Below are 24635 nucleotides of genomic sequence, written 5' to 3'. Positions count from 1 at the left end.
CTTTCTCCTGCAGGGACTGCTGCAATTGTTACTAACTGGGATACCTCCCGTTCATACCTACCCACGCTGCCTATTCTCTCTCGTGTTGTCAGAACCATCTTTCTAAAACACAAATCCTACAAGTAATTTCTGCTGTTAGAACCGTTCTGTACGCCACAGCTTCAGACAATGCCTTCTGGCCCTTCCAGGCCTTCCCAGCTTATCCCAACACTCAGCCGCCGCGGGGTCCGCTTCCAGTTCTCAGCCACACAAGCCACTCGACAGCTGAGCCTCTGTCCAGTATTCTCTCTACGTAAGATTACCCTTTCCTTTCCCCATCTCCCCGACCATGACTGTTTTGGAATCAATGTTTGCAGTCTGTATTTGAAGATCCCATGACATCCTCCCCTCCTCCCCCCAAATGCTAACCACCAGGCAGCCTTCTTTGGACGCCTGATCCCAGTAGCTTTCAGCCTTCCCTGGTCACTGCCTTGGACCCCAATACCCTTTACTCCAGGCCACTTATGACTGACTCGTTTTATGAGCTTTTCGCTGCTCAGAAATGCAGACTCCGGCTCTTCTTTAAACCCCGGTACCTAAACGAGTCTCAGGGCAGCACCCAGAGCTGGGCTCGGTGCACCCGGTCCGCGCAACTGCCCCAACGCAGACCCCGGCTGCGCGCGCTCGGCGGGGGTCCAGCAATGCGCATGCGCGGGCACGCGGCCCTGCAGACGGACGGAGCCCGAGACTGTGTGCTCCCTTCCGCGTCAGCTCGGCCAGTTACTCCCGCCCCGGCTCCCCGCCTCCCTGTTCAAACACTGACACTAAGCTCGGGCCCCACGGAGGCGCGCGCGAGGCCTACTAGCTCCCGCTGTCGACCGGAGATCCGCCTGCCGTAAAGCACGGCGCGGCACCTGCTGCAAAGCGCTTACGACAGAACCTGGGACCAAAGTACGACCGGCAGCCGCTCCCGCCCCCGCTTCAAACGTTTGGGTTTGTGGAGCCGAGCGGGGTGGCCGCCAGCCCGTTCTTGTTCCGCATTCGGCCTCGGCCTCTCGGAGGAGGCTCGGAGGCGCCGCGGCCTCTGAGGGCCCTAGCCCCCGCCCCCGCGCCGCGCCTTCCGGCCGCCATCCTCCCGGCGTGCACCGCGGCGGCGGCGAGGTGGCGGCCATGTTACGGTAGTTTGTTGTTTTCTCCCCGCGGAGGAGCAGGGCCAGCGACCGGACCCGCCTCGCTCGCCGCGTCCCCGTTCCGGCCCGCCGGCCCCGGCCCCCAGCTGGCGCGCGGGGCGAGGCGGAAGCGGGCGTCGCAGCAGCATGGCGGCCGCGCTGGGAGCGGGCGGAGGAGCCGGCGCCGCAGGTACGTGAGCCGCCGGCCCTGGCCAGCCGCGCCCGGCCGCATCCCCATGGCCCCCGCGGGCCCCACCGCTGCCGCGCCCGCACGGAGCGCAGGCCCGGGAGCGGGCGAGGGCCGGCTTGTCGCGGGAGGCGAGAGATCGCCGCCGGGGCCCTGGCGCGTCGGGTAGCTGTGGAGTCCCGAAGGCCACCCCAGCCGTGTTTCCCGTGGAGCCCTCGCCCGTGCGGTGAAAACCTGTTAGCGGCTCGCGTGGCGGCGCGCACGGAGGGAGCGGGACCCGTGCGCATTACCGGGCCGCGCGTCTCGCTCGGAGGCGGAAGTGCCTGACGGGCCTCACACCTCAAAGCCACTTTCTGGCGAAATTACATTGTGTTGATTGAGGGGTTTAGTGTTTGCTTTTTAATACGGAGCTAGTCTGTGGTGAGACTTTTAGGGCTGATGGGAAGTTTGACAGACGCGGAGAGCCGCGCTCGGGAGGCGCGGTCGTCATGGAAACAGTGACACCCACTCGTGTCGAGGCCAGAGCCTTCTTCGGCCGTGTCACTGTCACCCGCCTGGAGTTTTGGCCGAAATGTCAAAACCTTTGGCGATGTGATCTGCAGTTTGCCACTTTGATGCTAGGTCTTTCTTTTTTTTTCTTTTTCCGTGTTTTATCTTTCGAGTTGAACTTTGAAATACATGGTTTACCTTCTTGGCGACCTTCTGGGGCTCAGAATGGTGTATTTGCTGTCATTTTCGGGGTGCGGTTGGGGAACATCCCGGTCAGTACATCTTGTTAGGGTGTCCTCCTCACGTTTCTCGTTTTTTAGCTGGCGAGTTTGTGAATGACAATGACTGTAATCCACAGATGGAAGGCTCTCGGAAGCCCAACCCCAGAAAGTTAGTTTCCGCACATCCCACCCCACCCCCGCCCGGCTGGAGCTTTCGTTCTGTGTCAAGTATGTCCACCTCCTGCTCCTGTGCCTCCCTCCCCACTGTTCTCTGGCTCCTGGGTTTTCTTCGGACATTTACTCCATTTTATAATGTTACTTAGTTATCTTTTTCTTTATAATCTTCCTTTCCTGGTAGTCTGTGAGCCCCACGAGGACCCGAGTGCAGCCTATCTGTTAGGAGCCCTGTGTTTCACCGTCCCTGTGGGGACTGTTGAGCAATTTGCCACGTGGATGAATTGGAGAATGAATGTTTTCTTTACGAGCCCCTTTGCTCTTTTCTGTGTACATTTACAGCTCTGTGGTCTAACAGCAAGACTGGAACCAGGTAGCATTCTGCTGTCCCTTTGTCCATTTAAGGGTTAGGCCCTGCGAGCTTCGTGAGTCTACAGTAGGTGAGCACCCAGTAGGTGGGCACCATTTGGACCCACTATTGTTTAACCGTTTCAGTTTTATACTTTTTCACTGCTTTAGAAAACATTGCACCAAACATCTCTAGACATGTCTTGGTGTGCTTAAACCAATATTTCTGGAGGATAGATACTGCTTCAAGTGGAAATTACATATGTTTACAATTTTGATAGCTATTGCCAAGTTGTCCTCAAAAACGCTGGTACCGTTAGTAATGTATGAGAGTACCCCATTTTCCCATACGCTTTCTAAGAGTTTATTACTATATTTTTTATAATCTTGAGACAGAAAAATAGCTTCAACGTTGTAACTTGTATTTCCTTTTGTGTCTAGTGAAATTATGTTTTCATACATTGTATTTATTTTTCTGCTTGCTTGTATCATTTGTATATTTTTTTATTGCGTGGTTGATCTCTCTCATTGTTTTAAAGAATTTTTTGTATATTTTTAATGTTTTTTTTTTTTCCGTAATAGTGTTGCCATGCCAAGAGTTCCTGTATGCTTTACTATTTTATGCTCCTTTGCTTTATTATTATTTTTTAAATTTTAACTTTAATTCCATACTAGAGGCCCGGTGCACGAAATTTGTGCACTGGGGGCGGGGGGGGGGGGGCGTGTTTCCCTCAGCCCAGCCTGCACCCTCTCCAATCTGGGACCCCTCGGGCTATGTCTGACTGCTGGTTTAGGCCCAATCCCTTAAACTGGCAGTCAGACATCCCTCTCACAATCCGGGACTGCTGGCTCCCAACTGCTCACCTGTCTGCCTGCCTGCCTGCCTGATTGCCCCTAACTGCTCCTGCCTGCCTGATCACCCCCTACCACTCCCCTGCCAGCCTGATTGACGCCAATTGCTCCCCTGCCGGCCCGGTCGCCCCCAACTGCCCTCCCCTGCCGGCCCGGTCGCCCCCAACTGCCCTCCCCTGCAGGCCCGGTCCTCCCCAACTGCTCTCCCCTGCAGGCCTGGTCACCCCCAGCTGTACTCCCCTGCAGGCCTGGTCGCCCCCAATTGCCTTCCCCTGCAGGCCTGGTCACCCTGCTGGCCCGGTCACACCTAACTGCCCTCCCCTGCTGGCCTGGTTGCCCGTAACTGCCCTCCCCTGCTGGTCTGATCGCCCACAACTGCCCTCCCCTGCTGGCCATCTTGTGACCACATGGAGGTGGCCATCTTTGACCACATGGGGGTGGCTATCTTGTGTGAGGGTGTGATGGTCAATTTGCATATCACTGCTTTATTATATAGGATGAGACTTTATTTTGGATATGGTGTGAATTTGGGGCTTCTCACAGTTCTAATATGATTGATTGAATTCTCCATCTTATCCATCTTTTTTACATGTTAAATTACTATTTATAATAAATTTTAAAAAATTATTGCTTCATTTTGCGTGTATTAAATAGCATGTTCTTTTAAAGAAATTTCTTTAAAATTGTTTTTTATTTTTTTAAAATATATTTTATTGATTTTTTACAGAGAGGAAAGGAGAGAGATAGAGAGAGTTAGAAACATTGATGAGAGAGAAACATCGATCCGCCGCCTCCTGCACATCTCCTACTGGGGATGTGCCCGCAGCCCAGGTACATGCCCTTGACCGGAATCGAACCTGGGACCTTTCAGTCCGCAGGCTGACTCTCTATCCACTGAGCCAAACCGGTTTCAGCAAAATTGTTCTTACAATATAAAAAAATGAACTTCTGAATCTTCATGTTCTGTAAATCTGAAATTTTTATTAGGATCTCATTGTATTTATCAACATAACTTGGGAACGATCGGTATTTTTACCATATGGGTTCTTTCATCCAGCAATGAGAATGCCTTTGTTAAGTTCTTTTATGCCCGTCAGTCATCTATCACATGCTTATTGAATGTGCCAGGCACTTACCTAAGAGATTGGATGCATACTGAACGGACCACACAGAGATTCCTGCCCCAGTGGAACTTATAGTAGTACAATTTTCTTTTTATAGTTCTTCTATTTATTTGTTTAATTCCTAGATATGTTATATTTGTTTTCATTGTGGATGGTATAGTTTTGTTTGACCTATTACATTCTCAAATTTGTTACTCATCTATAGAAAAGTGTTTTTGTAATTGAATTATATACAACTGGCTTATTAGAATCTTGTTTTAATAGTTTTGATGCTTTAGATTTTCTAGTTAGACAGTCATATTTGCAATCTCTTCTCTTCTAATATTTATATCTCATTTCTTTTTCTTACACTTCTTCTAGAAACCTTCATTGTCAAGCCCTCCAATATAATGTTGAATAATATGGGTGATGGCAGGTGTCTTTGTCTTGTCATCTTTTTTGACTTAAATGAGCATTCTTTTAATATTGAGTATGGTGTTTGCTGTAGGTTTCTGTTATTTTTGTTTAGCTAAGAAAATTTGTTTTTTGAGTTGGGTTTTAATTTTATCAGTTGCTTTTTCTGTATTTCTTGAGGTGATTGATGAGGCCCCTTCTTTTATCTTGCAATATAGAGTAACTAGGGGCCCGGTGCACGAAATTCGTGCACTGGGGGGAGGGTGTGTGTGTGTGTGTGTGTGTGTGTCCTCAGCCCAGCCTGCCCCCTCTTACAGACTGGGAGCCCTCAGAAGATGTCCTACTGACGGCTTAGGCCCGCTCCCTTGGGGGAGCGGGCCTAAGCCACAGTCTGGCCTCCCTCTGTGGGAAGTTACCAGGCTGATCAGGGGAAGGCGCCAGCCCCATCACCCCGCTACTGCAGCCACTGCCAGCCACCACAGCCGCCAAGGTGTTTTCATCAACACGGAATTCCAGTCCCTTCACCATGAAAAAATGACAACTTTCTTTAGGCATTTTCAAGATATGTCTTTCATAGGATATGACTTTTCTTTCCTCCCCTCCCCTCCCCTACCCTACCCTCCCTCACCTGAGGGTATGTTTCCATTGATTTTTAGAGAATGTGGAAGAGAGAGGGACAGACAGAGAGAAACATCAAGTGAGAGGGACACTTTGATTGGTTGCCTCCCGCATGAGTCCTGACCTGGGCCCAGGCCAGGGAGGAGCCTGTAACCTAGGTATATGCCCTTGATCAAAATCGAACCCAGACCCTGCAGTTGGCAGGCTGAGGCTCTATCCACTGAGCCAAACCGGTTAGGGCAGGATATGACATTTCTTAGCCCCTCCAGCAGCAGACCTTCGTTTTTTCCTTCAGGAGTGTGGTGGAAAAATCCTAGATCACCTTCTTGGATTCTTATAACCCAAGTTACCAAGAACACTGCAAGTGGCGGCGTATAGGGAGCTTAGACAATGCGCGGTCAGAAAAGGTGTTTACGCTTGAACTGGTTTGGCGCAGTGGATAGAGCATCCGCCTGCAGACTGAAGGGTCCCAGGTTTGATTCCTGTTAAGGGCATGTACCTTGGTTGGGAGCACATCCCCAGTGGCGAATGTGCAGGAGGCAGCTGATCAATGTTTCTCTCTCATCGATGTTTCTGACAGTCTATCCCTCTCCCCTCTTCTCTGTAAAAAAATCAATAAAATATATTTTTTAAAGAAAAGAAAAGGTGTTTCCTCTGCAGCCTATGCACAGAGACTCCCCTGCGTTGTGTCCACTGGGCTAGGGGTGTGTCCGGATGGCCGCCGGGGGCACGCCTCCAAGCCCGGTGGCCGCGTATTTGCTGTGTCCACGGGCTGGGGGACATGGATCCCGTGGACACAGCGCACGGCAGCTGCTGGGGGCACACCCCCAAGCCTGGCAGCCCTGCGTTCGCTGTGTCCACCAGGCTGGGGGGCGTGGACCCGGGCCGCTTGGCGTGGCCGCTTGCGCTTGGCACCCTGGCCGCTTGTCCCGGGACCCAGCCCACTTGGCCACCCCTGCCGCTTGTCCCGGGACCCAGCCTGCTTGGCGCCCCCGGCTGCTTGTCCCGGGACCTGGCCCGCTTGGTGTCCTGGGACCCGGGCTGTTTGGCGCGGGTGCACGCGCAAGCGGCCGCGGGGTGGGAACTTGAGGCGGAAGTTCCTGCCCCGCCCTGTGGCCACTTACTTGTGCTTGGTGTCCCTGGCCGCTTGTCCCGTGACCCGGGCCACTTGGCGCCGATGCCCGTAGGCCACTCCTGGCCGGGGCGTTCTGTGACACCGGCCGCTCAAGGCCTACACGTGGGCCTACAGGCTCGGAGCGGCCTGGGTCCCGAGGATGTTCCCAGGACCCAGGCTGCTTGGCGCCCGCATATACAAATTAAACCGCCATCTTTGTTGGGTTAATTTGCATACTCACGCCTGATTGGCTGGTAGGCGTCATGGAGGGATGGTCAGTTTACATCTTTCTCTTTTATTATATAGGATGTATTGATTTTCAATGTTGAACCAGCCCTGTATTCTTGGATTCAGAACCTTGTTCTGCATATTTTATTCTTTTACTGTATTGTTGATTTTACTTTAGGATTCTTTTATGATTGTAAAAGATCGTTATAGTTGTCTTCCTTTGTATTTGTGCACATGTGCTATCCTGTTTTTTACAAGATAAGTGGCTTCCTAGAATGAGTTGTGAAGCTTTCTGGGGCAGTGTAAAAATCGCATTATTAAATATTGGAAGAACTCTAGTCTGCAAAGCCAATTTGGACTGGTGCCTCTTTAAGTTACTTTTCAGTTCCTTCTGTTTTTGGTTAATTTAGCGTAAGTTACTTTTCAGTTCCTTCTCTTTTTGGTTAGTTTAGCTTTTTACATTCACTGGTCATTCTAATAAATTTTTCTGGAAAAATTATCCTTTGTTATATATTTTCAAATTAATTAACATAAAGTAAAACGCTCCACTTTCTAAGAATGGGTGCGTGAAGGTAAATTTTTTGAGACCCATGTATTATGAACAGATTCTAACCTTTTCAGTCGAATGATGATTTGTTAGATCTAGAATTATAGATTTGAATGCATTTTCCTTAGATTTTTGGTTGTATTACCATACATGTTCTGTCTTCCAGTTCTGCTCTTGAAAATTTCTGATGACAGTTCTTTATTTCTGGTGATTTTCCTTTTCTCCCGTGTTCCAAAATGTCATTGGCATAGGTCTTTTGTCTTTATTGTGCCATGCATTTAGTTAACACTTTAGCCTGGAAATATGCATCCTTCAATTCAGTTCTGCGGAATTTTCTTCTTATTGTTTTTCTGCTTTTCATCTCCTCTGTTCTTACCTTCTGAAACTCTTACTATTGGATTTTGACTTTGTTTATTTTAAAAAAACATAAGATTAGTGAGACAGTTCCTTGAGATTCTTTCGGAAGGATAGGTACCTTGGTAGTTGATAAAGTCAAGCAAAAGACTGGAGAAAGGAGGCACCCCACGGTCTTTTCTGCCAGGCAGGCTCTGTGGTGCCACTCCCTCATGATTACTTTTCATATAAGTGCAGGAGCCTTCTTTCTGTTTGGCCAAATGCTGTACATCTTCAGTTGACTTAGCTGTGGTAAATTTGGGTCCACTATTCTAGATATTTTGATATTTTCTTTCTTTTTTGAGAGAAAATGGAACTCTATACTTACATATAGTTCTATTTTTAAAATATTGGCAACTAAGTTGATTAATTAAAAAAACCCCACATAATTCAAAGACACATGTGTCTTGTAGGCCACCAGATTGCAGCCTGTACGTTAGAATGATTCTGCCTGCGTGATTTAGTAGGTACCATGTGCGAGTGATCTTCCTACCTACACTCGAGGAAGACCTGGCTGCCCCGTAATATTTCGACATAGGAAATCAGAGGCTGTGTTCTAAGGTTGCTTGCTAAATAAGTTCAAGAGCTCTGTATTGGTAGACCTGAGTTGAAATCTGGGTTTGCTTGTTTACTAACTGGTTAGTCTTAGTTTTCACATCTGTAAAAGGAAGATTTGGGATGGATTAAGCAAATGTGAAAATGCTAGCTTGCTGGAGGAGAATGGACCTGTGTGTAGTTGTGCAGTAGTGCCGGCTTATTTGGGTTTTATCAGTCAGGTCAACAGAAGCTGTGCTATACATTCCAGATATGGAGGGCTTTACTACAGGAATCAGAGCTTCTACAGCTCTTCGCAGGGCTGGAGGTGCAGTGCTCAGGAAACCCTTCTCTGTTTCTGTCAGTCTGATACAAGGACCTTGCCTGGAAGCTCTGTGACTGAGGACAGGGGAGAGCTCCCAGGCCCGCTCAGTCTGCAGCACTGGAGGAGCTGACTTTGGATGCTATTGAGACTTGAGAAGCCACCCCTATCACAGCTCCTACAAGCCCAGATGCAGCACATGGTTTCCAAGAGCTCCCTGACCTCTGAGAACCTCTTGTCACCTGTGTGTGTCCTGCCTCTGTCTCCTGACAACAGCTGTGATGATTGTGACTCAAGCCTCCTAGGAGTGCCTTGCCTTGCAGACTGTAACTCAGAGGCAGCAGGGAAGGCTTCTAGGAAGTGCATTGCTGACATTCTCCTCTGCACCTGCGGAGAGCCCAGTGCCCACAGCATGCACCACAGTCACTCTATCTGTGGAAGGAAGAAAGATTGCAGGAAGGGCTTTGTCCCTTTCTTTGACATTTCTTAAACGTAGTGGCTGGTCCTTTAGAACGATTCATTTTCTTATTATTATATATTTTTATTGATTTCAGAGAGGCAGGGAGAGGGAGAGTGATAGAAACATCAATGATGAGAGAGAATCATTGATCAGCTTCCTCCTGCACGCCCCCTACTGGGGATTGAGCCCACAACCCGGGCATGTGCCCTTTACTGGAATCAAACCCAGGCTGACTGCTCTGTCCACTGAGCAAAACCAGCTAGGGCTAGAAGGATTAATTTTTTTTTAAATATATATTTTATTGATTTTTTTTTTTACAGAGGGGAAGGAAGAGAGAATTAGAAACATCGATGAGAGAGAAACATCGATCAGCTGCCTCTTGCACACCCCCTACTGGGGATGTGCCCGCAACCAAGGTACATGCCCTTGACCGGAATCGAACCTGGGACTCCTCAGTCCGCAGGCCGACGCTCTATCCACTGAGCCAAACCGGTTAGGGCTAGAAGGATTAATTTTTTAAAAAGAGGGATGGGTGTCATTTCCTGTAGATTCTAAGTCATGATGGGAACACCCAGTTGGCCAAGCTCAGGCTACTCGTCCTTTTCCAGGCCGCCAAGGATGATTGAGAACTCAAGGGTCCGGGTTTGATAGCTTCCATGTTGGGAGGCAGAACCTTGCTATCTGTCAGGACTTGTCAGCTATTGATTTCCCAACACCGGAAGAGGAAAGTCAGTTGCAAGACAAACAAACGGCCCTGTGCACTACACTGTGTAAACAAAGCACTAAGTTCATAGAGGAGAACCCGTCCAGGGGCCCTATAAGATTTTAAAACAATGAGGAGAAATTATTTTTCAAGCAACATGATATAGGTGTGGGCTCTTTCTGAACATTTTGCTTGGCTACTCAGAATTTCATGTAATACTGTAAGGCTAATATGCTCATTTTCAAAGTTCTCGAACATTACCCTGATCCTTTTTTCTAGTTACTGTTTAAATAAAGGGTCTGGATTTCCTTACCAGTAAAATACTGAGTTTTGACTTTGATAGTGACTCACAATACGTGAGAATGGCATTGAGGTAAAAGAAAAGAGGTTGAGAACTTTTAAGTATATTTTTTAATTTTCATAGAGGAAAAGGAGAGGGAGAGAGATAGAAACACCAGTGATGAGAGAGAATCATTGATTGGCTGCCTCCTGCGCACCTCCTACTAAGGATTGAGCCCACAACCCGGGCATGTGCCTTTGACCGGAATTGAATCCAGGACCCCTCAGTCCACAGGCCGATGGCTCTATCCACTGAGCCAGCTAGGGTAGGAGGTTGAGAACTTTTAGAGCAGAGATTTTCTTTAACTGGTGTGCTGCAACAATTTTTAAAACATGCGATGCCTATTTAGTCAGGGGCACTGACCTCTTTTCCCTGAGATTGTCAGATTAAAAAAAAAATGACAACAGGTAACACAACAATAGCTGTGTGGTGTGAATGCCCTGTCTTGAACCATAAATATGTAGGTCATATAACAGAGTTGCGTCTTAATTGATCACGGTGCATAATAAGGTTGCATCTGATTGGTTAATTCTTGGCATCAGAAATTTTTATATACAAGTATAGGCGTCTGATTTTTTAAAAAGTCACCTTGGAGCAAAAAGGGTAGGTAATGATTTTTTTAAGTAAATCAACAGTATACCTATTTTTGTCAGATGGGCAAAAAATATTATTTTTTGGTGTGCCTCAGTATTTTAGTAATTGGTTTGTGTAACCTTCAGATGAAAAAGGTTGAAAATCACTGAACCAGAGCAGAGGTTGGCAAACTTTGTAAAGGCCCAAAGTGGGCTCTGTGGATCACATGGCTTCTATTGCAATTCCTCTGCCTGTGTAGCTTGAAAGCAGCTGTAGACAATGTGTAGTTTGAATTGGCACGCCGTGTTCCAGTAAACACTTACGTACATAAACAGACAGTAGCCAAATTTGGCCAAAAACAGGTGGCCAGGTCTGTAGTTAGCTGACCCTTGGACTAGGCAATTGCTAGAACTCTGTTCCAAGCTAATATTCCATAAGATTCTAATCTAAGTTCCAGTTTCCTGGAAAAGATGAGGAAATAGAATTCTAAGAAAGTTGTGTTAATTATAGATACACACTTAATTGACTCCCTTATTAAAACCATGTCTAGTGTAGGTTAAGCCTTAGGAGGAGAGTCTGCAGACAAGGGCACTGGCACTCCTGTCCTGCTCAGCACTCTTCCCCTGACGTCAGGAATGTGCTGCTCTCCCTTTAGAACAGTGGTTCTCAACCTTCCTAATGCTGCGACCCTTTAATACAGTTCCTCATGTTGTGGTGACCCCCAACCATAAAAATTATTTTCGTTGCTCCTTCATAACTATAATGTTGCTGTTATGAATCGTAATGTAAATATCTGATATGCAGGATGTATTTAGGCGGCCCCTGTGAAAGGGTCGTTCGACCCCCAAAGGGGTCGCGACCCACCGGTTGAGAACCGCTGCTTTAGAACATTGAGCTAATGTGGACAGTTTGTTCTCATGCTTCTGCTCAGTGTGACAGATAGGAAAGAAGGACTTGTCTATGTTCTAGAGAACAGATGAGAAATGACTGCAGAAAATGTAATAAGAATAAAAAGGCATGGGATTCTTGTCTTAGTTTCTTAGGATTTGAGTCATGACTCTTTCCATACCCATTTCACATTCCATATTCTGGGAGAGAGAAAAGATGCTCTTGCTTTTGCATCGTTAGGTGTGGTCTTTTGTTTGCATTATATGCCTTTGTCCAAGCACAAGGTTGCCCACATTTACCATCATTCCTAACTTCTTTCGGAAACTGTTTGTTTTCCTCTTCCAACTTGCTGCTGTAGTAATATCTCACTGGGTTACCTTTACAATTTTTCCTGTTTACTCTGTGTCTGGAGATGAGATTGCTTCTTCAGAAAATACTAGGTGTACCGGTTAATACTGTGGATTTTGTAATCAAAGAAAACATGATAATTTCAAGAGAAACATCAAAAGTGCTTTATTCAAAGCAATGTTCATTGCTAGCTACACATTTCCCCCATCTTTCAGATAATTTGTGCATACCTCCCAATAGAACTTTTCTTGTTTTGAGGCAAACCATTCAGAGACCCAATTTTCCACTTCTTCATACGTTTTGAAGTGCTGCTCAGAAAGTGCGTGTGCCATCGATCAGAACAAGTGGTAATCTGAAGGAGCAAGTTCTGGTGAATACGGCGGGTGGGTTAATACTTCCCAGGCAAGATCTTTTAATGTGTCTTTAACTGACTTTGAAGTGTGTGATGGTGCGTCATCATGAAGCAAAATTACTATGCCTTGTCTTCTGGCACATTCTGGTTGTTTCACGATCAAAGTGTGGTTTAAATTGATTATTTGTTGTCGGTAGCGATCAGTATTAATGGTTTCACCTGGTTTTAGAAGCTCATAATACACCACACCTTCCTGATCCCACCAAATGCAGAGCATTGTCTTCTTTCCAAAGCGATTTGGCCTTGCAGTCGATGTTGATGGTTGACCTGGATCAACTCATTATTTTGTGCGTTTGGGATTCTCAAAAATAAATCCACTTTTCATCGCCAGTCACAATTCGATGCAAAAAAGACTTTATTTCGTGCCATTGAAGCAACATTTTACTGATGACTTTTCAGTTTTCCATTTGTCTTTTGTTCAGTTGTTGTGGCACCCATTTTTCTTCCTTTAAAATCTTTTCCATTGCTTGTAAATGATCGGAAATGGTTTGCTTTCTGCAAGTTGTTTTTGAGTTTGACCCGGATCTTCATCCAATAATGCTTGTAATTGTTGGTCTTCAAACTTTTTCGGTTGATCTGGACGTTCTTTGTCTTTCACATGGAAATCATCACTTTTAAAGCGTTTAAACCAGCGTTCACAAGTATCTTGAGATGGAGCATGTTCACCATAAGCTTCCCGAAGTATTCGGCAGCACTTTTTTTCAAAATAAAGTAATGAATTAAAACTTCCCGCAAATGCTCTTTTTTTGACACGAAATTCGACATTTTTAAGTGTAAAAATATCTATGATGTTAACACCTTTCGTACCACTCATGAGTTTTCTCGTGTTTCGCGCACCATCTGTTAAGGACCGCTCACGAGTTTTCTCGTTTTTCATGCCCATGGAAAAAGGAGCGAATCTAGATACTTATGTAAATTTTGTTTGGTCCCTCTTCATAGAGGAAAATGTTTTATGCAGTACCATACGTTAAAAAAGTACTAGGAACTTTAATTGTTTAATTGTTTTTGTAAATAAAAATGTTATAATTATTGAAAAACGACACCTAAAGTGCATTATGATGATTTAAATAACGTGCAGTTTGCCCGAAAATGTGCGGTCCCTGGCGTATGTCTTAGAGATTTCTATGTGGTACGAAAGGTGTTAACACCTTCAGCAAATTTGACATATGAAGTTTTGAAACTTGCTGTCAATACAACAAAGTAGCATACATATCAGATCGCATAAATATCAACATATGTGTAACTCCATCTATTGAAAAAAATCCACATTATTATCTGGTACACCTAGTAGAGGCCTCCACTTGCCTTTATTTTTTTTTGTATATATACTAGAGGCCCGGTGCATGAAATTTGTGCACAGGCGGGGTGGGGGGCGCTCCCTCAGTCCGGCCTGCACCCTCTCCAATCTGGAACCCCTTGGGGGATGTCTGACTGCCTCTCACAATCCGGGACCACTGGCTCCTAATGGCTCGCTTGCTTGCCTGCCTGCCTGATTGCCCCTAACCCCTCTGTCTGCCTGCCTGATCGCCCCTAATCACCTCTGCCTGCTCCCCTGCTGGCCTGATCGCCCCTAACTGCCTCTTCCTCGCCTCGTACCCGGGACCCAGGATTCCCTTCTCCGGCCAGTCACAGGCACTTGGGACCCAGGCTTCCCTCCCTCTGGCTGGCCACAGGCACCCAGGACCCGGGCTGGCTTCACCTGGGCCAGCCGCAGCTGCAGGGGACTGTGAGCAGGCGGCATCCTGGGCCACAGCTGCAGGCGCCCGGGACCGTGGGGCAGGCGGCTTGTCCCTCTCCCGGGCCACAGCCCCAGCCGCTGGCGCCCAGGACCACGGGGTGGGCGGCTTGTCACTCTCCTGGGCTGCAGAAGCTGGTGCCTGGGACCGCCGGTACCATAGGGCATGCGGCTTGTCTCTCTCCCGGGCCGTAGCCCCAGCCGCTGGCGCCTGGGACCGTGGGGTGGGTGGCTTGTTCTCCCAGCCGCAGCCTGGCTGGTCCCATTCCTCTCTGGAGAGCTCATTTGTGCCTCCTGGTCCCCATTCCTCTCTCGAGAGCTCATTTGTGCCTGGCTGGTCCCCATTCCTCTCTCCCCAGTGTTGAGTGTCTGAGCAGTTACGGTGTGATGGCATGAGGGCATGATGACCATTTGCATATTAGCTCTTTATTATATAGGATTTTTATTGATTTCAGAGAGGAGAGAGATGGAGAAACATCAAGGATGAGAGAGAATCATTGACCAGCTGCCTTCTGCATGCCCCCCACTGGAGATTGAGCCCGCAACCCAGGCATGTGCCCTGACCGGGAATTGAACCATGACCTCCTGGTTCATAGGTCGGTGCTCAACCACTGAGCCACGCCAGTTGGGCTCCATTTGCCTTTTCAATACAAACTTCTTTCTGCCCTCCAGTAAGAGTCAGGATTCCAAGCTCAGAGTCCCAGCTCTTTGCCTTTTAAGCCCTTGATTCCCAATAGTTATTCCTACTTTTCTTCATCCTCTTCTGGGATCACTTTCCCCCTCAGTGTATATACCTGCACATGATCACCTTGCTCCCACATTAATCCCCTTCAACAGCTATTCCAGCTCCCTGCGTTCCCAGCCAGAGCTGCCTGCATAAAGCAATCATGTCTTGGTCCTGCTCACGTCCCTCCTTATTTTCCATCTTCTTTACTGCCCTGCTCTATTTTCTCCAATAAATACCTTAAGTTAGATTACATACGTATGTATTGGGGTTATTGTTTGTCTCCGCCTCTTAGACTATAACCTACTCAAGGGTAGAGATTTTTGTTATCTTGGACATCCCTATGCCAAATATGTAGGACAATTCCCGGAATACATTCAGTGGTTCTCAACCTTCCTAATGCTGCGACCCTTTAATACAGTTCCTCATGTTGTGGTGACCCCCAACCATAAAATTATTTTCATTGCTACTTCATAACTGTAATTTTGCTACTGTTATGAATCGTCATGTAAATATCTGATATGCAGAATGTATTTTCAGGGGTCGCGACCCACAGGTTGCTTAAGAGCTGAAGAAATAATTGTCGAATAAATGAAGGGTACAGGATTCATGGCCTCAGTTCTAGCCTTGGTTTTTGTTGCTTAATTTTCACTTCCTTATTTTGGAATAATTTTATAGACAATTTTTAAGGGCATGTTATGGGGTCTTTCTTTTGGAGAAGTATTTATTTTAATTATTTTTGCATGATCCTGGCTTCTAATTTTGACTTTTGTGGGATTTAACTCATTCCAGGAAGTATTTATGTGACAATATGGCAGTTAAGCTTTACTTCTGGAGGGTCTACTCTGATTGATAGCAGTTGACTGGGGCCATAAGGATTCTCACCTTAGCTGTCTGTCAGAATTACTGGGAAGCTTTAAAACAAACATTAGAGTCCACTGAATCAGATTAGGCTAGGAGCAAGGGTTGTTCATTTTTAAGCAGTGTTTGTCAGTGATAGTTATTAGGAGCTAGCTTGGTGTAAGGGCTTTCTGGCTTCAGCAGAATTGGGTACTGTAATTTAAGCAATATCTGTCAAGGGCGATTGTGACTAAGTATTAATTCCTTCACATTGTGTAGTAATATGAAGCCATGAGCAAAACTTTTTTTTTTTAATATGTTTTATTGATTTTTTTACAGAGAGGAAGGGAGAGGGATAGAGAGTAGAAATATCGATGAGAGAGAAACATCAATCAGCTGCCTCCTGCACACCCCCTACTGGCGATGTGCCCGCAACCAAGGTACATGCCCTTGACCGGAATCGAACCTGGGATCCTTCAGTCCGCAGGCTGATGCTCTGTCCACTGAGCCAAACCGGTTAGGGCAAGCAAAACTTTTTGTTCATGTTTTCATGGATAGGGAATGCTCCTGTATTCAGGAAGTATATAATTTGGTGGAGGAAGGGAAAGGAACATAGAAACCTTTTAGAAAATAAGTATAACAGAATAATATTGAATGCAAACTGTACTTGAAAAAAAATAAAAATAAATTTAAAAATTAAAAAAAAAGAAAAAAAAAGAAAATAAGTATAAAATAAAATATGTGGTATTGACTGAAAGTCCAGTAGGAGGTAGAAGGGAAAGCAGTGAAAATAGCTGTTTAGATTCTGTTTGCTTTTCTCACAGGTCGTACTTTGGCTGCTTGTCAGAATAGCCCAGAGGCATATTTTGTTTGACCTGCACATTAAAAAAACAACTTGAATTAGTTGCTTGCATTTAGCAGTTAGGAAAATATTTCCAGTCATAAATTTCCCTCCAAGCATCCTGTGCTCATTTGTCTCAAAGTCTTTTCTCATGTCCCTAATTATTTCTTTGATCTGTTAGTTGATGAAGTGTGTGCTGTTTAATTTCCATGTATTTGTGAATTTTCTGGTTTTTATTTCATTATTTCCAGTTTTACTTTACAAACTATGCTTTGCATGATTTTAATTTTTAAAAAATTTATGAACAATTATTTTATGGCCTAACATGCATGCTGCACAGTGTTCCGTGTTCACCTTTTGGACTGGACAGTCTCTATTGATCTATTTTCAAGTTCATGGATTGTTCTGCCAGTTCACAGGTACTGGTGAGCCCCACTAGTGAGTTTGTCATTCAGTTAAGAGCCCTGGCAGGTGTAGCTCAGTTGATTGGAGCATTGTTAGATCTGTGCACTGAAGGGTTGCAGGTTCGATTCTTGGTCAGGGCACATACCTAGGTTGTGGGATTAATCCCCAGTCTCACGTACGGGAGGCAACCGATGGCTGTTTCTCTTAGTGATGCCCCTCTCATCAATAAAAAAAAACATTCTGTGTGAGGATTAAAAAAATTAGATGTGCAACATGCTGTGTGTGCAAATCATATACGTAGTGTGGGGAAAATGTAAAGTATTAATTTTTTTCCACTGATTACATGCTATAATGATATTATTTTGATATTCTGGGTTAAATAAAATATGTTTTAAAATTTCACTTGTTAAAGTTTCAAGCTTCTTTTTACTTTTTAAATGTGGCTGCTGGAGAATTTAAAAGTACAGTTGACCCTGGGACAACGTGTGTTTGAAATGCACAGGTCCACTTATATATGGATTTTTTTCAATAAATATGTAGTTGGCAGTCTGTATCCCCAGGTTTTGCATTGGCAGATTCAACCAACCATGGATCAAAAACAGTATTTTTGATTTGTGGTTGGGAATCTGCAGTGTGCTGGGCCATCTACACTAATAAAAGAGAAACATGGTAATTGGCGTACGACCGCTACCCTTTTCATTGGCTAATCAGTGAGTATATGCAAATTAACTTTCAGCCAAGATGGCGGCTAATTTGCATGCAGGCAGGTTGGGCCAGCTTGAGCTATCATCCCGCCCCCGTGGCGCCTAAGCCCCAACGCCAGCCAGGACCCCAGTGTGCGGCCTTGAGTGGCCGGGTGGGGGTGGGGGGCTTGGCGGCTCAAACAGCCACCTAAACCACGCCCCCAGCCGGGACCTCTGTGTGCAACCTGGGCAGCGGGAGGGCTTGGCAGTGCGAACAAGCCGCCTAAACCACGCCCCCAACTGCCCTGTGTGCGGCCTGGGCGGCGGGCGGGGGCTTGGTGGTGCAAACAAACCGCTTAAACCACGCCCCCAGCGGGGACCCGTTTGCGACCTGGGCGGAGGAGGTGGGGGTGCCTTGGCAGTGCGAACAAGCGGCCTAAACCACGCCCCCAGCCGGGACCCCTGTGTGTGGCCCTGGGCGGGCGGGGCCTCCGCAGCTGCAGTGTTTGGACCCAGGCCCCCAGCCTGCCCTGGGCTCCGCTCAAAGAGGGGCTGGGGACCGGGGGTTTACTAAACTTTCCTGGAGCTCCTCCCCACACCCCAGCCCCTGCCCCAGAACCACACTGCCCGCAGCAAGGCTCCAGACAGCTTCCTGACAGGTGGGTGGCGGGAGAGCTGAGTAGAGCAGGGCTGCAGGGAGCCACGGAAGGGCTGGGCCGCGGGAGCCAAGCTCCTGGGAATCTGAGGAGAGAGCTTGAAGGTAGAGGAACCTTTGGCAAAGCCCCTGCCAGGAGCCGCGGCCATGGGGTCTGCAGGCGCGCGCACAGGCCTCCGCCTGATGGGCGATCCTGGGCAAGCGCCATGGCTTGGGGGAAGCAGCTGGCCAGCAGGCGGGCGGCCCAAGGAGCGCAGAGCGGCACCAAGGTGGGGTGCACTCGGGGGGGCTCAGGCCTGGGCAGGGTGCTGGCGGGCAGGGATCTGCCTGGCCTGCAGAGAGTGAGGTTCTGTATTGGCCCCAATAGGCAGGAAACAAGAGGCGATGACTGCAGGGATGACTGCAGGCGTGGAAGGACGCCCAGGCGGAGGGGCACAGACTCGCAGCCCTGAGGCGGGGTGGAGGGGTGGCACCACCTCAGTGGAGGAGCGCCCCATGCTGGGTACCCCACTGCAGCGGTTTGGTGAAGCTCCCGGTGCTGACCGGGCCTCCCCGCGGCCTGCACACTTGAGAGGCCAGGACTCCTGCTCCCGCCTTGGCCCCAAAACTAAGCCTGCGCCCGCCCCGCCCCCAGTTCTCGCCCACCCCATGGGGGTGCACACCTGCACAGTGAGTGCAAGCCTACCACCTGCTCCCCAGAAGGGGGGGGGCAGTAAAGAATGGGGGTGGGGCGGGGGAGAGGAAAGAATGTGGAGCATCCATGATGAAGAGGTGCTGGAGAATGAGGCTTGGAAGCCTCTTGGGGAGGTTTGTTCTGTTTGCCCTGGCTGTCCCTTAGGAAAGGCGGAGAGCCGGCTGTGAGGGTTCCCTGCGCGAGGAGTCCAGTTCCATAACCAACTGGAATTGGCCTCAGTTTCCTGCTCCGTAAAATGTGTTAAGCGTGTCCCAGTGCCTTCACTGAGCTTTGAGGGCCAATTGAGATACTATATAAAGAAAATAAGGGAAGACCTGAGAAAGAAAAGGAAGGTCAAGCAACACAAAAGAAAGGTTGGAAGGAACCTGTAAACCTATTGTCACTTAAATAGGGACTAGAGTCAACAGTGTTGTAATGATGGTATGAAGCCAGGTGGGTACTGGAAGTATCAGGGAACACTTTGTAAAGTATATGGTTGTCTAACCACTATTCTGTAACTAATAAACATGAAAATAATACAAAATAATATTGAATGTAAAGAAATGAAAATAGGAGTGAAATTTTTCTAAATTTCAAAGTTTAAATAAAGGCTGTAAAGGAAGGAAGGGGGAGAATAAAAATAGTGTTTTTCATTTTACCACTTTATTGTCTTTTCGGTATATAATAAGACAGTTGTCTTTATATGGTGCTTTTATGCTTTTCTAAGTCATTATCTCATTTGATGTTTAGGGCAATTTAAAGACAAGATAATTATTCCCTCCACTATTCAAAGAAAGGAAATCTTGGTGCCTGGCCCCAATGATTCAATCGTCAATCCCTTATTGTAAAGCAGGGTTAGTGAAATTTTCTGTGAAGGGTCATATATATACTAATAAAAGCCTTGGGGGTGATCGGGCCAGCAGGGGAGGGGAGTTGGGGATGATTAGGCCGGCAGGGGAGTAGTTAGGCGTCAATCAGGCCGGCAGGGGAGCTGTTAGGGAGCAATCAGGCAGGCACGCAGGTGAGTGGTTAGGAGACAGCGGTCCAGGATTGTGAAAGGGATGTCTAAATGCCGGGTTAGGCCCGATCCCGGCAGTCGGACATCCTGGGATCAGGCCTAAACCAGCAGTCGACATCCCCCAAAGGGTCCGAGATTGGAGAGGGTGCAGGCTGGGCTGAGGGACACCCTCCTTCCGTGCACGAATTTCGTGCACCGGGCCACTAGTCTATACTAATAAAAGGGTAATATGCTAATTAGACTGGATAGACCGGACATCTTGCAATGAGGCCGGCAGGGGAGGGCAGTTAGGGGGTGATCAGGTCGGCAGGCAGAGGCGGTTAGGGGCTATTGGGCAGGCAGGCAGAGTGGTTAGGGACGATCAGGTCAGCAGGGGAGGGTGGTTTGGAGCCAGCAGTTCTGGATTGCGAGAGGGATATCCGACTGCTGCTTTAGGCCCAATCAGGCCTAAACCGGTCATCCCCTGAGGGGTCCCGGATTGGAGAGGGTACAGACCGGGCTGAGGTACCCCCACCCTTCTCTTGTACCAATTTCGTGCACTGGGCCTCTAGTGTGTATATGTGTGTGTGTGTGTCCTATCCTATCTAATCCTATCTAATAAAAGACAAAAAGGGTTATTAACCATACCTCCGCTACGCTTCCCATTGGCTAATCAGCGAGATATGCAAATTAACTGCTAACAAAGATGGTGGCCGGCAGCTACGCAGCTGAAGCGAGCAGGAGGTTTGCTTGCTCCAGTGATGGAGGAAGCCAAGGTTCCCCGCCTGCTGTGGCCTGCTTCAAGCTCCAAAAGCAACAATGTTTCAATTATAGAAGCTAAACAAACCCCAGATACCTGCTTTCAGCCAGCCGCAGCCTCAAAGCTGGAAGCGCCAGTGAAGGCAACAGAGTTTCAATTATAGAAGGTAAATAAATCCCAGAATAAAAAAAAAAAAAAAAAAAGGAGAGGCTGGGAGCTTCAGTCGCAGGCCAGCCTGAAAACGGCCCTCAGCCCCTCACCCAGACTGGCCAGGCACCCCAGTAGGGACACCTACCCTGAAGGGGGTGTGGCCAGCCTGAAAACAGCCATCAGCCACTCATCCAGGCTGGCCAGGCACCCCAGTGGGGACCCCCACCCTGAAGGGGGTGTGACCAGCTGCAAACAGCCATCAGCTCCTCACCCTGGCTGGCCAGGCACCCAAGCGGGACCCCCACCCTGATCCGGGACACCCTTCAGGGCAAACCAGCTGGCCCCCACCCGTGCACCAGGCCTCTATCCTATATAGTAAAAGGGTAACATGCAAATTGACCCTAACAGCAGCAGGACTGGGAATGACTGGTCACTATGACACACACTGACCACCAGGGGGCAAATGCTCAATGCAGGAGCTGCCCTCTGGTGGTCAGTGTGCTCCCACATGGGGGGTGCTCTGCTCAGCCACAAGCCAGACTGATGGTTGCCAGTACAGCAGTGGTGGTAGGAGCCTCTCCTGCCTCCTCAGCAGCGCTAAGGATGTCCATCTGCAGCTTAGGCCTGCTCCCCGCTGGCAAGTGGACATCCCCTGAGGGCTGCCGGGCTGCCAGAGGGATGTCTGCTTGCCAGCTTAGGCCCAATCCCCCAGGGAGCAGGCCTAAGCCAGCAAGTGGTCATCCCCTGAGGGGTCCCAGACTGCGAGAGGGCACAGGCCCGGCTGCACAAATTTTTGTGCACCGGGCCTCTAGTATATATATATATGAAAGCCAAGTGCCCGGAATAACTGGTCACTGTGACGCGCACTGCGGCAGCCAACTGGCCCGATCGACCCTGATCAGCCCCTCCCAACCTCCCACAGCCCCGCCCTGGATCCCCCTCACACCGCCTCTCCCCCCATCAGGGGCGGGCTGGCCAACCATCTGCCTGTGGCCCCCCGCCAGCCTGGCCCCAATTGGCCCCCCCACATCCCCTCACCCCTGCCAGCCCAGCCTGATTGGGCCCCATGGGGCCAGACGGCTGGACCTCACTCGTGCACGAATTTGTGCACCCGGCTTCTAGTCTCTTACATAAAAGGCCCGTGGCTGTCATGCCGTTATGAGCAAACAAGCAGTGGCTCTCGCAGCGGGCAGGGAGGTGCGCAAGCTATGAGCGGTGGAGGGTGGGGCGCAAGCTACAAGTGTTGGAGAGCTATGGGTGGCGGAGGGCAGGGCGTGAGCTACTAGTGGTGATGGGTGGAGCGGCCAGCTGAGGCAAGCGGAAGTGAGCTACTCCTGCACGATTTTGTGCGCGCTGGGCCTCTAGTTTTATACAGACAGTCCTTGGGTTACATCGGACTTTCGTGGTTATGTCGCCATCTCCCATTTCTTTATATATAAAAAAAGTTCCATCATTTCAATGTATGTACATACGTGCTTTATGTTTTTTATTATTTATTTACCACAACTAAAGGTCAGGAATTGTTATCTTTCTTTTAAATTGTTTTTACTGTTTCACTTCAATACTGCTGTGTATGTGCTCCATATGAGTGACGTAGGTGCTTATGTAGGTGGGTTCCGACTTACAGCGAAAATCGCGTTACGTCGTGCCGTAGGAATGGATCTCTGATGTAACCTGAGGACCTACTGTATAAGGGACTTGAGCATCCGTGGATTGTGGTATCTGAAGGGTTTCTGAAACCAATCTCCAGTGGATACTGAGGGATGACTGTTAAGTTTTGGCAGAGGCCAAAGTTATACATGAATTTTTGACTGCATGGGGTTGATGGGTTTCCGTGTCCCAACCCCTGCCTTGTTCACGGTGCACTGTATATGCGTGGTTTGTGTCCCATTCCTGTCGTGTTCTCTACACTATCCTATCAACTTCCTTAATGATGGTCTTTGTTCTCCATGATTCATTTGGAAATATGTAAAGATTACAAAAAGTAATATAACTATTAGCAAATCAGCAATTTCTTCCCATTTGTGTAATTGTAGCAAAAATACACATTAAATCATTTTATAAAGAAAATGTTTTATTGAAATTTATGATTAAAAATACTGTTCTATTGTGGTTTTTCTAATAGTGTTCAATAAATTGATTTTCTTTGAATAGCTTTATACTTTAAGGTTTTTTAATTACTAAAAATGGCTAAAGTATTTGTAAGAGTTATATATGGAACTTTTGTACTTTAAAATGTCATACCAGGAATCCTCAAAAGAAAGGTTGTGTCACTATTTGAAGATGTGGATGTGTTTTAATTTGGGAAGACTGACTTTCATGGCCTCTCCTTCACAGATGATGACTTTGACCAATTTGATAAGCCGGGTGCAGAGCGGTCCTGGAGGAGAAGGGCAGCAGATGAGGACTGGGACAGGTATGAACACCTGCTTGTGTGTATCAGAGTCCACGCTGATTTATCTCATTCCGCCACTTGGCTCTGCAGAGTTCTTCTCTGAAAACAGTGTGTTGGCCCCCTGATGCTCTTTCCAGGTGGGCTGGAGGACAAGGACGGGCACTCCAGGCAGAGGCTCCAGGCTTGTGTTGTCTAAAGGGTGGCCAGTGGGACACTGGTTGTCTCATCTCTCTGTGTTTCTATACATTGATGGTATTGACTTGGTGAACACCCAGAGCTGTTGTTGGAGTACTTTTCTGCAAGAGTTCCTGTTGTCCACATCCTACCCAATATTTGGTAGACTTTACAGTTTTTGCCATTTTAATATATATTTTAAATTTGTATTTCCCCGATTCCTTGTGAAGATGAAAATACCTTTTTAGGAGTGCATGTGTGTGTGCACATACATACGCACAAGTACACACACAATGACAGTATATGGAAAGTCCCCAGTAATGATAGATGTCAGTTCAGTGTAGCGATTACTTTCGTTGAGGAGCTTGAGCACCGGCACACGGATGTTTCCTGGAAGAAGGCCAGGGGACAGAGCTGGGGGGTGGAGTTCTCAAATGATGATGATTCTGTCTGTATACATTTTACCACTTAAATACTGTGTTGCAAATGTGAAAATGACTTTGGGTTATAGTCAGAAAGTTTAACATAAAGGTGAACACTCTGACTAAAGAACAACAGTATTATAAAACAAGAACCTGATTCCTGTCGGGGAAACTAGGGAGCCCCAGAAACTTCACAGAATAATCTACATTGGAAACTACGTCTCATACCATAGCCTTTATAAATTTTATAAAGTTCATTACTCTCCAGTGACTCTAAACCTATAAAACATTGCTCAGAGCTTAGAACAAATTCACCTGTAAAAGAAATGGTCTTACTGGGAAGTAGTGGTAACTGATTTTTGTTTAAAAGACTCTGATAGGAGCTGAATCAAATAGTGTATTTTAGCAGTTTACTCATCATTTGCATTTTCTTTTCTGTCAGTTATATTTTCATATCTATGTCTGTTTTTCTTTTGGGTCGTCTTTTCCTTATTGATTTTATGATACTTTATACTTTGGGAAATTTATTTTTGTGCTTGTAGAGATTTCCTCCCAGTCTGCAGCCTGTGTTCCCTTGAACAGTAAAAAGTCTTTAAATATATTTTTATAAGTAATATAATTAAATGTCTAAATGTTTTCCTGTATGGTTTTGTTTATTCTTTTTTAATTAAAATATAAAAATATATATCTGCAAGAATAGCACAAAACCCTGACATTCCCTTCTCAGGGGTTTCTGTTTTATGAGAAAGCATGTTCCCATCATTC

The 24635-nt window shown here is 47.3% G+C and overlaps 1 protein-coding gene across 2 annotated transcripts in view; it reads left to right on the top strand.

Moving 5' to 3' along the window:
• The first annotated feature begins 1102 nt into the window (after nt 1–1102).
• The window catches only part of RBM33 (RNA binding motif protein 33), a 114612-nt gene continuing 91079 nt past the window's right edge, over nt 1103–24635 (top strand). For both annotated transcript variants that reach the window (XM_070423585.1, XM_070423584.1), the window contains exons 1-2: nt 1103–1338; nt 23217–23295. In XM_070423585.1, coding sequence (XP_070279686.1) covers nt 1296–1338; nt 23217–23295 — 122 coding nt within the window. In that variant the 5' untranslated portion in view covers nt 1103–1295. The remainder of the gene's footprint in view (nt 1339–23216; nt 23296–24635) is intronic.

Source organism: Myotis yumanensis, unplaced genomic scaffold (genome assembly GCF_028538775.1).
Source record: "Myotis yumanensis isolate MYYU_CA2020_CCGP unplaced genomic scaffold, mMyoYum1.0.hap1 SCAF_9, whole genome shotgun sequence".
NCBI lineage: Eukaryota > Metazoa > Chordata > Mammalia > Chiroptera > Vespertilionidae > Myotis > Myotis yumanensis.
This window is presented reverse-complemented; position numbering and strand designations above follow the sequence as displayed.